The 16317-nt window shown below is 34.1% G+C and overlaps 2 protein-coding genes across 7 annotated transcripts in view; both read left to right on the top strand.

Moving 5' to 3' along the window:
* The first annotated feature begins 2354 nt into the window (after nucleotides 1-2354).
* LOC148602059 (solute carrier family 68 member 1-like) lies at nucleotides 2355-8812 on the top strand. 3 transcript variants are annotated; one of them, XM_088554307.1, is made up of 5 exons: nucleotides 2355-2683; nucleotides 3228-4265; nucleotides 5115-5269; nucleotides 6720-6803; nucleotides 7739-8812. In XM_088554307.1, exons 2-5 carry the CDS (start codon nucleotides 3366-3368, stop codon nucleotides 8010-8012), a joined length of 1413 nt encoding a protein of 470 aa, XP_088410433.1. In that variant the 5' UTR covers nucleotides 2355-2683; nucleotides 3228-3365; the 3' UTR covers nucleotides 8013-8812. The 3 variants fall into 3 exon arrangements, with proteins under 3 accessions (XP_088410433.1, XP_088410434.1, XP_088410432.1); XM_088554308.1 differs by having other exon boundaries at nucleotides 2355-2687; nucleotides 3256-4265; XM_088554306.1 differs by having other exon boundaries at nucleotides 2355-2687.
* A 5390-nt stretch (nucleotides 8813-14202) lies between these two features.
* Nucleotides 14203-16317, top strand: part of LOC148602058 (uncharacterized) — a 39679-nt gene continuing 37564 nt past the window's right edge. For 3 of the 4 annotated variants that reach the window (XM_088554302.1, XM_088554305.1, XM_088554303.1), the window contains exon 1: nucleotides 14203-14280. The gene's annotated coding sequence lies outside the window, so the exon portion shown is untranslated. The remainder of the gene's footprint in view (nucleotides 14281-16317) is intronic. The other variant, XM_088554304.1, reaches the window with a different exon arrangement.

Raw genomic sequence — 16317 nt, 5'->3', positions numbered from 1 at the left:
TTTAAGCATGAAACAAAGTTCATGATTCTCAAGTGCTGGTACATGTATGTGTAGTATGAAGCAGCTGTAAATGTATATGTCAACATGTCTTAATAAAAAAACTGTAAAAACATGAAGCCTGATTTCTTAGCAATTACATATTTGCAAAACGTGAGAGTTATTTGCATTATAATCTTATACATATTTGTGAAACAATCATACAGAAAAAAGTGAAAGAGATGCACATACATTATTGAAGGCAGACAGGTATAAAGCACTCAGCAATAATGATTCATCATAATAAAAGTAGTACTCATGGAGTACAAAGTGAGCACAAACAAGTAAAAGTTTTTTGCTAATTTTCTCCCTTGATATTAGGCCTTTGTTCAACTTCATCCAGTCTGCAGGATTCATTTCTACTATATGCATCTCCAAACCGAAATTTCAAGGTGTAGATCCATTCTTACTTTGAAAATTCATCGAATAGTGATAGTCAGTGATTCTCAGTGGAATTCATATTTTGTAAGAAATGGTGATTCAAGTGTTTTGAAATTTGAGGACATCAACGTACATGTACTGCCAGGAATACCAAAAGCAATAATACAAAAGAAGATCCAAAATACATATTGATAAACGGACTGTATAAATATACACTGCCTTAAAACAAATGGTTATTCTTTAAAAGGACTAGGTTTTGATCGGTTTATTTAGCTTACAATTTGGTTACATGAATATTTTTGATTACTTTGAGGTCTTCCTTGACTCAGTGCCTCAGCACTTTGATTTCTATCTATAAGATCTTCAGTCTAATTTACCTATCCAGTGACGTATCCAGACACTTTGAATAGGAAGAGTGTCAGTCGAGGTTCCTCAGAAAAGAGGGTCATTATTTGCCGTTTCTGTCAATTTTACACATGAAAATAACAAATTTTCCAATGAAAAGGAGGGGTGCTAACCTAATGGGTCCGTCACCGCTATCATGGCAAACTCCTCTCTCCTACTGTAATAATACAGCCGACTTGAACAATAAAATACAAATTTTGAAATGAATTGGTAATATTATATTAGTTTCAAATCATACTTAATACAGTATTCATACCATTTAGACGATTATATTTTTAATATTTACCTATGTGTGTTCAACAGTTCGTGCAAGGTTGTTGTGTATGTGTTGCGTGTATAACGCATGAATGGGTCTTAAAATAAGTGGTTTATTCGGTGATATAAAGATTTTTTCGTAAAAATGGATACATATAAACATTGGAAATTAATATCATTTGCGTAAACATTCCATGGTAACATATGAACTCAAAAACATAGTGTCTCAAAATTTTATTTTTAACTTAATCTTCCCGTTCGCCTTTTTAAAAATCAGACAGGAGGTGATTCGTGCATGTCAAAAAAACCACCAAATTCACTTTTATTTCCTGTTCAGAAACACTTGCTGAAAACATAGCCAGTTTTAGTTTTCCATTTGGTTCTTGCGATTTTGAGATAAACATTATATAGATTGTGTATGAAATTGGCAGTTTGCAAGAGTTATCCTTTAAGTTGGATTGTTGATTATAGTCGCAGATGAATGCACTTAAATGAATGTATGTTTTTTTTAAAGAAAAAATGCCAAAATGAAAACAGAAAAGATTAATATTGAAATAAGTCAGATGTAATAGAAGTTTTCACATGCGCTTGGGGACAATTTGTGGTTTCTCGGTATTTTTCCTCGAAACCCACGTATTTTATAGTGTTCCCTCATATTTGGTCATTATTCGCATGTCTGACCTGTTTTTAGCTTGTTTTACCATCTCTGACATTTTCCCTCTATCTCTATAAATTAGAGCCTGTGGAAGTTTTGGTGAAACTAACAGTTTCGGCGCTGTGTGAATAAAATACTTCTATGTACATGCGCCTACCCTTTTGACTGAGGACAATTCCCTTTATATATTATATATTATTTATCTCGGAAAAAATTTCTTTCAAAAACTAAATTAAAAATAGGGGAAAATATATTTGAAAACGAAAAACCTAGTCATCTTTAATTGGATTAAGTAGTTACATGGTTACTAGTAGCCTATATTGAAAGACCTGAGTGTGATCATTTAAACAAAAAATATATCTCCCTCTATTCAGTAGCATTCAGAAAAATGGGTCATAGAAATATATCTTCCAGAATTGACTCAAATTATTTGTAATCAAACTATATCGATGTATATTATTCAACAAGTGTGAGAATAATTCTGCATACGAGCGCTGAGTCGCCAGTTAACCGTTTTACCCTTTAAACCATCCATGCACGATATGTGCACTCCAAGTGTTCTGCCAAGCTTAACATTTATTAAACGATTTCCGCTAGCTTTAAACATTGCTTTAAAAATGCAATAAATGACTATAGAAAAGGAATTATTAACAAATTAACAATATAGATGCTGTTGCTCATCGGGCCTGAGAGTGTAAATGGCCCCTGTTAAGGCCTATTGTTCAAATGTTTAAAATGCGGACATCAAAACGGAAATCCATAGAGGATTAATGTGTTAAACATGTTCGATATTTATGCGTAGTAAAAACATTTTCATTTGTAAGTTCATAGTTCTTTTTTTTTCAGTCAGTATTTTGTGGCGTCGCATATTTTGTAGACTGACACTTGTAATGTGTTAATTTCAGTGCAACACTGACGATACCCGGAGCCGCGGACTGGGGATGATGGCAGGTAGGTAAGTCATGCATTTTTTGTCTAGTTGTCTTAATACCCATTTGATTAACCATATCACACCGATTTCAGCAGAATTAAAGCGTTTAATTGCTGTTTAAATTTTACAGGAAATATAAATGTCAATACGTCACGCATTTTTTTATGCACTAGTAATGACATGTAAATCGAGATATTTCTTTCAATCACCGGTAAGGTAAATATATACAATGTTAATATCATCGTTATATAGTTTGTATATGCCAGGGTAGGAATATATTTGATCATTTAGATGTAAGGGATGTATATAAGCTTTCCGGTATTTATTTATCAAAATATAATAACTGAAAACTACATTTATTATTACGAGTCCAGGTCTTTGCAAAGAAGAAAAATGTGAAAATGAATTATAAAAAGGCAGTAAAGCAAAATATTTAATTTCTGGTGGTATAGAAATTACCGAGAGGACTGTCACTACACGAACAAATTTGTAGCCTGAAGTTGATAACTTATATAATATACACTAAAATGTGCTAAAATTAATGTTTCTTCCGTTGCTTTTCAGGTTTAACCTAGATTATGTTAACTTGTAGGAAGACGATCTATAGTAACCGGTTAAGAAAATCAATAACTCCTCGCAGTACGTAACCCACAATGAAAAGTATGCGGAAAGCATGCAGAGACTAGATTGCTGCTTGTTTTGATGAAAGTGTTGATATTGATCAACATGACCCTTACAAGGAATACGATACTGGCATATACTGCCAGTGCTGCTGCGTTTAACCTCATTTCCGGAGCATATTCGTTTTACTACGTGAAAGTTTTTATGAACCTTTACAGAATCGACGAAGGTTGGTTTCAGTTTGCACAATTAGTGTATTTGGTCTGGAACGCCATTAACGATCCCTTGTTTGCCTACATCCAGGACAGCACAAATCTCAAGTTCACAAGGACAAGGAGAGAAAGTATTATGTATATTGGGCCAATGTTTGCTGTGTCCTTTATGTTGCCATGGATACAGATAGGACAAAGTTCATGGACAGTTGGATTACATTTGATAGTGTCTTTATTTATCTGGGATACTTTATTTACGTTTGTAGGATTAGCACATTGCGCACTGTCGACGGAATTGTCAATCGAACTGACTGATAGAATTTCTTTGAGTCGTTATGGCAACGTCGGTTCTTTGATAGGATCATCTAGTGTCATGTTGCTAGAGTATGCATCGGACGGCTTGCGAGACTTTCGATCTTTTCAGATAACCGCCGCTTTGATTTCAGTTTGTAGTATGTTATTGTTTATTTATGCAGGACGGAATGCCTATACGTTTTACGATTTTAAAAAGGCCAGTTCGATTACTAACGACGAAATGCACAATATACATCATAGTAAAGCAACGAATGAATCTTATTGGAAACAGCTGTGTCAGATTTTGTCGGATAGAAATTTCATTTCATTTGTTATTGCCAATTTCTGTCAGGAATTTCACCGAGCATTTCTTAGCAATTTCATGGCAATTCTTGGGGATCACCTGATACCTGAAACGGATATTTCTCATGGTATGAAGAAATTATTTTATGGAGGAGTCAAAATTACTCCGCAAGTAAGTAAATGAGTATGTAACTGTTATGTTACACAATTTTTATTATATTGCTTTACGATGGATAATCTACTTTATTATAACTTGTGTTTAAAATATCTACCAAAAAAATTATAACATCCTTTCACCGTACGTTTATGTGACGTCTTTCTCCTTCAGGAGTAATTTAAAGGATGTTAACTGCATGCACAAAAACGGGTCATTAATGGAAATTCAGTCATATTCCGCCACGTAATGGTAAAAAAAGATGGATAGAAAAATGGCCTACCTCGAAATCTACATTGTGAATTTTTCTGAAAATTATACTTATTTTGTGGTACCCTATCAGGGGAGGATCTAGAATTTGAGTTTAGGGGAGGGGGCGTTAATTGAATTAAATGCCGTGCAAAACAAGGCAAAAAATATTATGGGATGAAACTTGTAGTGAATTTTTTTTCTTACCGATTTAGAGGGGGGAGGGAGCGTACGCCCGATACGTCAGTCCTTGGCTCCGCACCTGCCAGTAACCGTGCATAGTTTGAAAAAAAAATCATACATCCATTCTCAATTCATCTGGAAAGCGTCGGAAGGGTATCACATAATTATATCTCGTCACTTCGTGTGGCGGGGTATAAAAATGATTACAAATAGTCTTAATAGAATAAAATTGAAATATACCCAAATCTGTAAGCCAGTCATGTGTGATCCAAACTTGTGGTCAAATAATGATTTCTTTTTATTTTAAGTGTACCAGAGATTGAGAATTATCCTAATATGAAAATTCAATTTAAGTGAGGGAAATTTAAATTTAAAACTACTTTTTTAAATTTTAGCAACTGTTAATTTCATTTGTGTTATGTCATATTATTGTAGTTGCTAGTTATTTTTGGTATGCCGATGGTGTCCCGATTTTCCTACTTCCAAGTGATCCGATGCAGTTACATATATAAAATATTGGCGGGAATTATCATGCTTTGTATTGGACAGGACCACGCATGGTGTTTAATCATATTCCTCTTGTTAGATTGGTAAGATATTCAACAAATTTTAGAACAAGCATTCCAACGGCAAGTGTCAAGCCATCTTTCCACTTCAGGGTTCCTTCAGAGTCCACCTCCACGAAGAATTTAAAGTGAACTCAAACCTTTATTTTGGAGCGAGAGAACATTTAGTAGGTTCTCTTTGAAATAAAATGGATTTCATGACAATAACCATATTAGCTTAATTTGATTTTTAAATAATTTCATATGTGGGAGCCGGCAAAAGATTTTCCAAATATTTGTAATTTTTAACGGTCGAAATATTTCTTGATCACACTTAAGTATTTAATGAATAAAACAAAAAGACAAAATTGACCTTACTGAGGGCACCATGATTTGGCATAAATTTGGAAGTGATGTTTTCAGTCCCTTTCTACTTTCACTTTGTCGTTCTCTCTAAGAATGCACTGTAGATTTCAAAATTAAGGGAGATAACTCTGCAAATGCAGATCAACTACAATAGAATCTACTGGATTTTCAGTGTCGATTATCTCTTAAGAGCAGGCAGATTTGAATGAATAATTACACATTTCATAGTATAGACCATAAAACAACTTAATTACAAAAATAAAAATATGTAGCCTTTTTTGGGGTGTATCACATTTTTCAGATTTTGCATGATTCTTGCAAAGACAGCTACATAAATATCATTTGTTTTTATGCGCAAAGTAAGGATTAACAGTAATTATTTATCAGAAAAGTATATATGTGAGATCCTTTACTTTAATTAAGGTAACTTAAAATGATATAGAATAATCTTTTGTTTTCTTTGAAATATCTCAAATGACAAAATAATATCAAATGGATCTTTGCCCACTACTGTACATATGAAAAATATGAGAAAAACAGTAGTGTTGCTTGTAAGCCTTCCGAAAAGTTAGTTTCAAGCACTGAAAGAGTAATCAAGGGAACCAAGGTTATAGGGTAATCAAAAGAACGTAATCCAGGGACAAAGACCAGACATGGAAAACAGACATACACAAAGAACATAAAGTAACTAAAATCATACATACAAAGTAACAAAAGCAAATGAGCAACTCGGACTCCACTAAAAACTGGGAGCATGGACCAGGTGTACCGGTAGGGTAAGCGTCCTCAGCTTTTCTAGAAACACAGGCCGAGTTGCTCATAAAAAGTTAAGTCCGGGGTAGACTGACGAGGAAAGGAAAACTATGACCCGTTGAATAAATCAGTTTTCATGGTGCAGATGGATACACCATAACGATCCACAAGTTCATGATGACGACCATAAAATTTCTGTAGTGTTGTCTTCAATCTTGTAGCAACATAACCCTGTTCCAGAAGCCTATTTGAAAGAGTTCTAGCCGGATACAAGAAGTCTGCGTAGTCTCGGCAAGCTCTGGATTAACGTATGAGTTGTGATATGAACACTCCATACGCGGATGATTTCATCATGGTAACTTTTTTTTCTTCCTAGTTGTTTTACCAATGGATCGTACTCTTTGATCAACTTGTCTCTGTCAGATATTGCAGACGCTAATATGGACAGATATAATAGAATGTGAGTAAACAGTTGTATGTAATAATTATAATTACATTTACTGTACATATCATTAAAATATGCTAATCTCATTGGATAATCGGCTTTACATGTGATGTTTCATGAGTCAATGTGGGGGACTACTTTTATTGATCACTATGCATTTGCCTATCTAAAATATTATAGAAATAAAATGACAGAAACATATGAAATGTAATTATAAGAATTATTTTTTTTTAATTTTTAATGTTTCATTGGCGTGTAAAAGGGCTATCATAATAAAGAATTTTTTTTGGCCCATCCAACTATTTGACAATTACTTTTTTTGCATAAGAAAAAGATGCTAGGGGTTTCACGACTCTCGAAACCACCCTGTATCTACCAATGATTACTAAAATTGTATTATTCTTATTTTTTTTAGTGCGTTTTGCATCTCATCTGAACCTACCTAAATCAAACGGTTGTAACTGTTCTGAAAACCACTGTTTAGGCCAAATGCAAATATGATTACAAAATGAGCACAAAGGAAGCAAGGAAAACTTAAAAACGACCAACTACATGCATAAACACCAAATAAAACTAAACTTGCCTAAAAACGAAATGAAACCGAGAAGTCTGCATTTCACTTGAAAACAAATGTGAACAGAGCGAGCTCTTTAATGAAGAGAAATATATGACTAGAATATGTATGTAAGGGCTCTTAGACGACTAAATACAGTTTGTACCGGTTCTTGTACTGGATCGAATGAAGCAACCAAATACAATTACAATGAAACAAATACTAGTAGATAAAATACATTTTGGTTTTCATTTATTTTTGTAGTCATATTTTGAACAACTTCTTGAAACACTACGGCGTGATGCTATGCAGAATTTTACGACCCATAGTTTTCTTACAACCAGTCTTTTATCTTTTTGTGGCGAACTCTTATTCTAATTTTGATAAATATTTTCAGACATCCGATATCATCTATGGTGTTTGGAACCAATGCTTTAATTGTAAAACCAGCTATTTCACTGTCGCCAATGTTTGTTGTCGCCATTTTGAATCGATACGGATATAGTCGTAGTCACCAAACAGTGGAGAACTATACTTCGTCATCAGAACTGAAGACAGCGATGTTTATGTTGACCTGTTTATACCCCATCTGTCTAGGACTAATTCAAGTTATATCATGGTCGCGTTATTCGATAAGAGCAAAGACGGGGTTACGTATTGTTGAAGTGTAGCATTTATGCAGTTTTTTCCTGAATTTCCAAACGACATCGGTCCGATGGTGCAAAGTCTTTCATAAAATTGCACACTGTTGCAGGTTTGGAGAAACAACCCAAAGGCTTCAGTTTGGTTTCGATTTTTGACTGCTGATAGAAAAAATACATCGGAATTCGTTTTCACATTAATATTTTATTCCTGACGAAAATTAGCTGACAGGGATAAATACACCGGCGCAAACTCGCATATTTAATGGAAAAGTGAATGTATGCAAAACCACAGAAGGCACAAAAATGGACTCTTCTGTGATTGAATATACACATTTGTTTACTTGCAACCATTATTTGATGGAAAAGTGGCATCAGTAAGCCCGATTAGATTACCGGATGGGAAAAGAACAGGAAAGAAGACTTAAATTATTTCCCATTCACCAGGGAGTGCTTACCTTTGTACGGTTCGTTCCACTTAAACTACAGATTCGTGTTCCATTTATGGTTCGTTTTACATACCTAGTGGTTCGTCTCAGACGAACCGGAAAAAAGAATTAGAGGAAGTTGCTTCGTACCGGTTAACAGAAAACAAGCCACTCAGAACTGGCTTATACAAACTCTACTTCTGGTTCGTCTGATAAATCGTCTTAACCAATCTAAATACACAGAAATTAAAATCAAGGCATCAATTGATACATAAAATTATTCGGATGAACGGACGGACGGACAGACGAACGTTAGGGCTACTTTTGTTAATTCGATGTAAAACTAGGTGTTTAGATAATAAAACTACAATGACTGAAATAACAAATAAAAATTGAAAGGAATTTTGTTTTGTGTTTCTTTGTTTTTTTTTTTAAATTAATATGGTAATAAAGCATCTTTTTTTCATTATTATTTTTATCATTAATTTTTTTCCGGCGATCATTTCTAGAACGACTTCAAAATTTTAATAGCAAACTGAGATATCGTGTTTTGTTGTGGAAAGTATAGACGATTTTTTTATCCATGCAATCAGAAAGCATGTTATTTCTGAAAGATAACAATCTATTCAAAACAGTTATAAGCAATGATAAAATAAAAAGGACGAACGAATTTTCATCATTTCATAAATACACTTTTTCACAACCAAATTATGTATGTTTAGTAAAAAAAGCGCAAGTGAATATTTGAAATATTAAGAAGCCATTTTGACTCATAAATTACCAAAACAGCTCCTATACAACTACATTCGGTTATATAAAACTAAAGAACCTTGAATGCTATTTAAATCGTATAAAAATGTCAATGCAGTACGTGCATATAACTGTCGCATAGGAACTCAAAAACAAAACCATTTTCCATCTTATCCATGTTAAAAATTCCTCTTATTTGATGACATAAGACCAAAGATTTACAAAATGCTCTTTCATTGCATTTATATTTTCACAATTTACTCGAAAATGTACATGTAATGGGTAAAACAGGGGTACATCGTTAGTGAAAATCCTCAGTTTTCTTTAAAATTTTGTACTTGCATTCTCTTTTCTAAGGCGGGAATCGAATTAGCCACGAGAAAAGAATATTTCCACTTAAACATTTAATACATTAAGTATTTTCCCTTAAAATGATTTTTTCTGTTAATTGCAAGTTTCTTCCTGACAAATACGTTATGAGACTAACAGGAATCAACTGTGTATCCAACTTATAAATAAATTCTCTACTTTGTTGCCTTAGTAATGACATTTGAATAAACATGTAGTGCTTGCGCGAAAACAAAATTGTATCCAATTGTTTATTACATGTATGTCAGTAATTCCAATTTAAAAATGTTCTTCTATTTACTTACAATTGGTCTTTTTTCCAGTATCATAGTTTTTCAATTGAATTTAAGTGTTAACATTATTTAGATATTTAATTGTACCTTCCGAGAGCTAGCCAGGCGCGGATTTGAAAAAATGGTACCATCAAAATGAATATTGTTGGTGGATTGTTGACTTTCTATATTTTTTAACAGCAAACATTCACCTGGGATATGATATGTTCATGTCTTTTTATTAAAAGCCAAGAAAAAAATAAATAAAAAATTTAAAAAAAATTAAATACAATAAATAAATAAATAAATAAATCATCACTTTACATAAACTTATATTTTTGCTGTAATTAACATGGTCACTTCAGGCAATGTTGAAAACTGATGTCAATTAATATATTGCTATCAATTTAGCCTCAGTGACTCAGTGATTCAATACTTTGATCATAGGATTTAAATGGGATTTAAATTGTTCGACTATATAACTAAAAATCTAGGAAGTGAGCACTTTTATGTTTTTTTTTCATAAATAAACATTTTTTTCTCTTTAATTTGTTACTGATCAATTTCTTGTAGTGTATCTTTGTATTTACATATATTTGTTTTACAATTAGTGCAAAAAAATAGAAAGCTACTCAATTCAATATTCTTATTCTTTATCGGAGTTAAGTTTATTGTTTGAAATTTGTGGCCTGTGGACAGATCCACATTGCCTAAGTGTCAATCCGCCCCAACTGCGGTATTGCGAGAATCGATCTTTGTCTTAGAGATAAGAGTCTATTATAATATTGAGTACGGATTTTGGCAGTTATTCATATTCACATTTTTCTTACCAGAATTAATTGTGTTTATTATTTTATGTTTTTGCTGTTATATCTTGTCATGAAAAAACTCTAATAAACTTGAGATGTCGAAGAGCAAACCGCAGCGTAAATAAGAGCAAATTACAGCGAAATTAAACTTTATTAGTTGCAGTGGTCGGGAAAGTATTTTATGAAATGGGCTATTACCAGCATATTTTACAAATATTCAAGAGTTTAGAAATCGCATTTTTACCATTCTACATAAAATTCTGTTTTTCTCAGTCACTGTAATTGAACCCCCAACAACTGGAAACATTTGTTTTAAAGAGGTGGAGGATCATAGGGATTTCGGGGTCAGAAGCCTCCCTATTATTGGAAATGTCTTGATAATTTGCACAAATGCACGAACAGTAGCCTGGATATATCTTTCTGATACTCCCTTTCAAAATTTCTGGATTCGCCCGTCTAATTTCCCAAGCATCTTCTTTAGTCATTTTCGTCAGTTCCAATGCATTCTAATCCAAGTATAAATCGAATACCTAAACATGTCAAAATTGATCCGAAGTAGATAAAAAGAATTTATTTGAGATAAGGGACTGAACTCGTCCATCAAGGACAAACACAGGTGTTTTCTCATTGCGGGGATTGTGTTAGTAGATGTCTGTTAGTAGTTGGAGATAGCGAAGCCCAGCCTTCAGGATACTTGACCAAAGAACTCAGTCAGATTATGTCCTACTAGCGGCTGGATTGCTTTGTTGACGATCTGGCCTACTCTCAGACCCTGCGTGGGTCCGGGAGCGTTTCCCCACTCTGTCTAACTGTTTGGGAGTACGTCAACGTGAAGAGTGTAATGACGTCATAGCACAAAGCCAGGTTATACAATATAACCTGGTTTGCTCAAAGAGAACTAACCAATCAGAAAGCTTGTTACATATGATGTTTAGAAGATGGCAACATTCTGCAATTGTGAAGATTTTGCGATTATCTAGATATGTTGTTTGATAAATTAACAAGTGTCTCATTTTAACCATTAATGCTATTTACCAAACATGTTCAACAGGCACAGCCACTTTTTTCGAAACACGACTGAAAGCAGTTCCTATTGATTTGTATCTAATACAATATAGATTAAATGGAGGTACGGAATCGGCCGCTTTGCGACAATTGCAATGTTGTCATACCACCTTGCACTATTCAACAAGGTCCTATCATCGGAAAGAGTTGCGTCTATCAAGTATTTGTGACGGATAGAAGCAAACCACTACTAAGCCCATTTCTTTCGATGCGGAAGTGGAAATTGTTTGCATCAGAAGTTGAAAAAATTGTAATATTTTGACAACCATATGTTACGAGCGCAATGAAGGCCTAATGATGAAACTTTTTGTCTGTGATTCTTTGTTGTGCTGAAGAATTCTTACACCACACAACAAAATACTATCACAGCGTGATAAAGTACCATCACAAATGATAAAGTGCTATCGCAACATGATAAGGAACCATCACAGTATAATAAAGAACCACCACAACATGACAAAGTACTGGTCATCACAACATGATAAAGCGCCATCACAACGTGACAAAGTACCTATCACTAGTCCGAATTTCGTCTGACCCTGTAGCCCTCCTCTTTTTTATTTGGATATTGATATGTCGGAACCTGTCCCGACATATCGATATCCAAATTAAAAAGAGGTGGGTTGTAGGGTCGGAGGATATTCGGACTACCATCACAACATGATAAAGTGCCATCACAACATGACAAAGTATTACCATTGCATATTTCATACTTTTTAGTACAAGTTGAAGAACGTTTATAGGGAGTTGCAAATTACAATAGGACACATTTTTTCTTACATTCCGATATATGACTCTCATATTTTTTTATATACTAGTAATTGGAAGTTCCTTAAACTTATCGCTTTGTAACTTGTTGCAATTTGTTCCTAAATAATCTTAAAACAATTTTAACCAGGTAACTGTATGCTAGTGTCACATGCAGATGTTTTCGCTGGCTTTGAACAGTCTGATTACTGCAGTGAGAAGAATTGTTCCATAATATCACAAATCTTGAAGCTTCATTGATTATATAGCCGGATTGTGGTGCTCAGCTCAGCCTGACACCGTCTTCCCGATGTTGTTTTTAATTTTGTTCTGTTGGGTTCATGATTTCATGATACATCGCATCTACCCAAAAGAACTTGAGATATAAAGGATACTACAGACACTGTGAAGTCAGCCTCATATCTTGACCTACACTTAGAATTCGATGGTAAAGGAAAACTATTGACCAAACTTTACGACAAACGTGATGACTTTTCATTCAGAATTGTCAACTTCCCTTTCATCTGTGGCAACATCCCTTCGGCTCCTGCGTATGGAGTGTTCATATCACAACTCATACGTTATGCCAGAGCTTGCCGAAACTACGCAGACTTTTTTTATCGCGCTAGAACTCTAACAAATAGGCTTCTGGAACAGAGTTATGTTGCTACAAGATTGAAGTCATCACTACAGAAGTTTTATGGCCGTTATCATGAACTCGTGGATCGTTATGGTGTATCCATCAGCACCATGAAAACTGATTTATTCAACGGGTCATAATTTTCCTTCCCTCGTTTGTCTACCCCGGACTTGACTTTTTATGAGCAACTCGGCGGATGTTTCTAGAAAAGCTGAGGACGCTTACCCTACCGGTGCACCTGGTCCATGATCCCAGTTTTTAGTGGAGTCCGAGTTGCTCATTTACTTTTGTTACTTTGTATGTATGATTTTAGTTACTTTATGTTCTTTGTTGTGTATGTCTGTTTTCCATGTCTGGTCTTTGTCCCTGGATTACATTCTTTTGATTACCGCTATAACCTTGGTTCCCTTGATTACTATTTCATTAACATCATAGTTTATTTTATTTCTTCATAATTGTAAACTATGCTTATAAAAATCTTATGTTGCAAATTATTATCAAAGTGCTCGGTCAAATCATATTATTTTTTTTTTTCTTCACGGTTATTATTCATAGTATCCATCAAATAAAAAGAAACAGGTGATTAAAATCAAACACAGTTAAAAGGCCATTCATAAAAAAAATATTTAAGCCAAAATCCAGCTTATTCCACTTGAAGATTCCAAAAAATAAAAATATATGAAATAACGAACACAAAAAATATGAAGATCTACATAAACATGTGAATATAAGGTCAGGGGCGTAGCTGCAAATACACAGTTGCATACTTTCGGAAAAAGTAACAAAAATAAAAATACACATTTTAGAGATGAAATAAAGGTTATTTATCTCATATGCATACCATGAACGTAGTATAGGCTCTGAAAAAAACTGGCTCCAAAATCGTTAAAATTCAGGAGTTTCCCTCAGGGCTTTGCCTTGCCGGACTCACTGGGGGCGTTTCGCGACCCCCCCCCCCCCCACAAAAAAAAAAAAAAAAAAAAAAAAGCACTCGCCGCAATTTTGCGTACAATTAAAACAGGCCTAGCTACGCCTCTGAAGGTTTAATTGCTATAAAATCACAAGTAGCACTACTACATCTTTACACTGCTCCCAACCGGAACAAAGACTTGGTTGTTGCCAGCTTTGAACGCGAGTTATATCATATCCGGTTTTGTACGCATGCCCATCCAAATTTAAGTTTTCACATGTGAAAACACTAGGATGGCGGTTATTTTCATTTATAAAAAGATCTCAAACGTAAGATCACAGTTACTATCAAGAAGTTGTAAGACACAAAAGCTACATTTGCAAACTTTTAGCAAAATGATGGCATGACCATGCTTTGTCAAAATCGAAATTAACGAGCTCTTAGTCTTGGAAGTTGGAGTCTTACCGGCTTCTCGGGTTTGTTACAGTATTCTTAATAATGTATGGTCATGACATCTTTTGTGCCAAGTGTGACATGGAAGTTGAGTTAAGTGCTAATTTGAATTAGTCAAATCTACATTTAAACCATGAAACAATTAAACTGATCCAGTTTATGACTGCTCATTGAATGCCACCGATGTCGATGACAAACTGAGATTTTTGGTCCAACTCTCATTTTTAAACATCCAAGCACTTCATGATTTAAGAAATATAACAAATCAGTGTTTTCGCTAGTAGCTAGCATAGAACCCGGATGACTCCAAAAGCTAATTGAAGATTGACATCTTACAGAAAATGAGAATAAAAAAATTGTCATAAATTTTCACAACTGTTCTGTTGTGACATTGTCAAAAATTTCTTTATGCTAGCTACCATCTTCTTTTTTTTCATTTTGATATTGAATTGTTGGTAGGCAGTGATTTTTGTCATCATTGATAGAATGGCAAAGAAGTCTTGCCTCATTTTATAATCTGAAATCCTCTGTGCCAGATTGTCAGAGAATCTGTCTGTCATTTGATCAGACAGGCTGATTGGTTTTGTCTCTCCGAAATTTTTTTACTATAATTGTAAAAGTAAGCAATTTATTGACATTTACCATTTACGTTTGTTTGTTTATTTTGTAATAATGTATTGTGTACAACTCATTTGTTGTTTTAATTTTTATATTGCCTCAGCCTTTATCATGTTACTTAGTTAATTGTGAAATGTTGAGAAAGTTTGAATAAAATAGCATTTTTTTTTTATTGAACTTTTATTCTTTGGCTTAAGAAAAAATTGCAGCCTAGTGTAAGAATAAATGTTTCCATATTGCTATCCCACCAAAACTCAATCCCAATGCCTATCGAAATGAGTTGCATTTGTTTTATTAGATAAACTGTATGAATGAACATGTCCATATTCCGCCCCCAGCTATTACTGAATTTCCGATCAGGACGATTTTCCTCCTATCTCTGTTATCGGACGTTTTAAAGACTTTTCAGAGATTGCCCCTTCCATGATTTTGAGTCAAACATTGGTTTCAAATCGGAAATGAATTTAATCGTATCGAGCATGCCCAAAAAAATAATAAATCCTGGAACTGATCACAGGACACATCTGACATTTGGTCCGGAAAAGATCGTAGTTGGTCGGTCCGACAAAAATTTTACCTCTCAGGACCGTTGGACCGATGACATTTAGGAAAGACTGTGAAGTACGAAAAATATTGACAGTTATATTTCCAAATAGTTGACATGGCAAAAGTGGCAATTTTATTACCCCTAGCTGAATGCCATTCTTTAAAGGTGTCAAAGTTTAATTTACACAATCCCTTATCTACTAATGACAATATTCAGGTACGTGGAGTAAATGTCAATCTCATGACCACTCGTGTGTGACTTTGAGGTACATGGTTGAAGGTCAGTTGCGGCCTAATGTTGGTCTAAATTTATGCTGGAAACAATATTTCTTGTAAATTTGGTATCAAATGGCATTAAAAGTTTGATTATCATTTATTTTTGTGTAGTGGTTTAACCTCATTTTGGTGCAGTCTCTAATTTGGATTTTTTTTGTAATGAAGCTGTGGCCTGCTAGTGTGGATCATACTACATCAAAGTTAGGTCAAGGGGTGTTTACTAACATATTTAGGTCAGCTCAACATTTTGTATATGGTACATTTTTCTTTTTAAAAGTTAGCCACTGATTTTCTGAATGTCCTAAAAATCCATGTACATGTGTACACATTCAAAATTTGGATTTGCATCTTAATATTGATTTTCAATGTTCATCTACAATAAAATAAACAGAACTGTTTTAATGCTCTGCTTTATAGGAGATATTCCTTACTGAAATAGTTCAAAATTAAATGTACCCATTACCAAGGGTAAT

Source organism: Perna viridis, chromosome 12 (genome assembly GCF_037379345.1).
Source record: "Perna viridis isolate PV_CMFRI_1.1 ecotype Kerala chromosome 12, ASM3737934v1, whole genome shotgun sequence".
Classification (NCBI taxonomy): domain Eukaryota; kingdom Metazoa; phylum Mollusca; class Bivalvia; order Mytilida; family Mytilidae; genus Perna; species Perna viridis.
This window is presented reverse-complemented; position numbering and strand designations above follow the sequence as displayed.

What these genes read in the sequence shown, in the direction of transcription:
- LOC148602059 (XM_088554307.1), top strand. Translation starts at nt 3,366, where the DNA reads ATGAAAGTGTTGATATTGATCAACATGACCCTTACAAGGAATACGATA. An exon ending in GAGTCAAAATTACTCCGCAA is followed by an intron (nt 4,266 to 5,114) that starts GTAAGTAAATGA and finishes ATATTATTGTAG; the next exon opens with TTGCTAGTTATTTTTGGTAT. An exon ending in ATGGACAGATATAATAGAAT is followed by an intron (nt 6,804 to 7,738) that starts GTGAGTAAACAG and finishes AAATATTTTCAG; the next exon opens with ACATCCGATATCATCTATGG.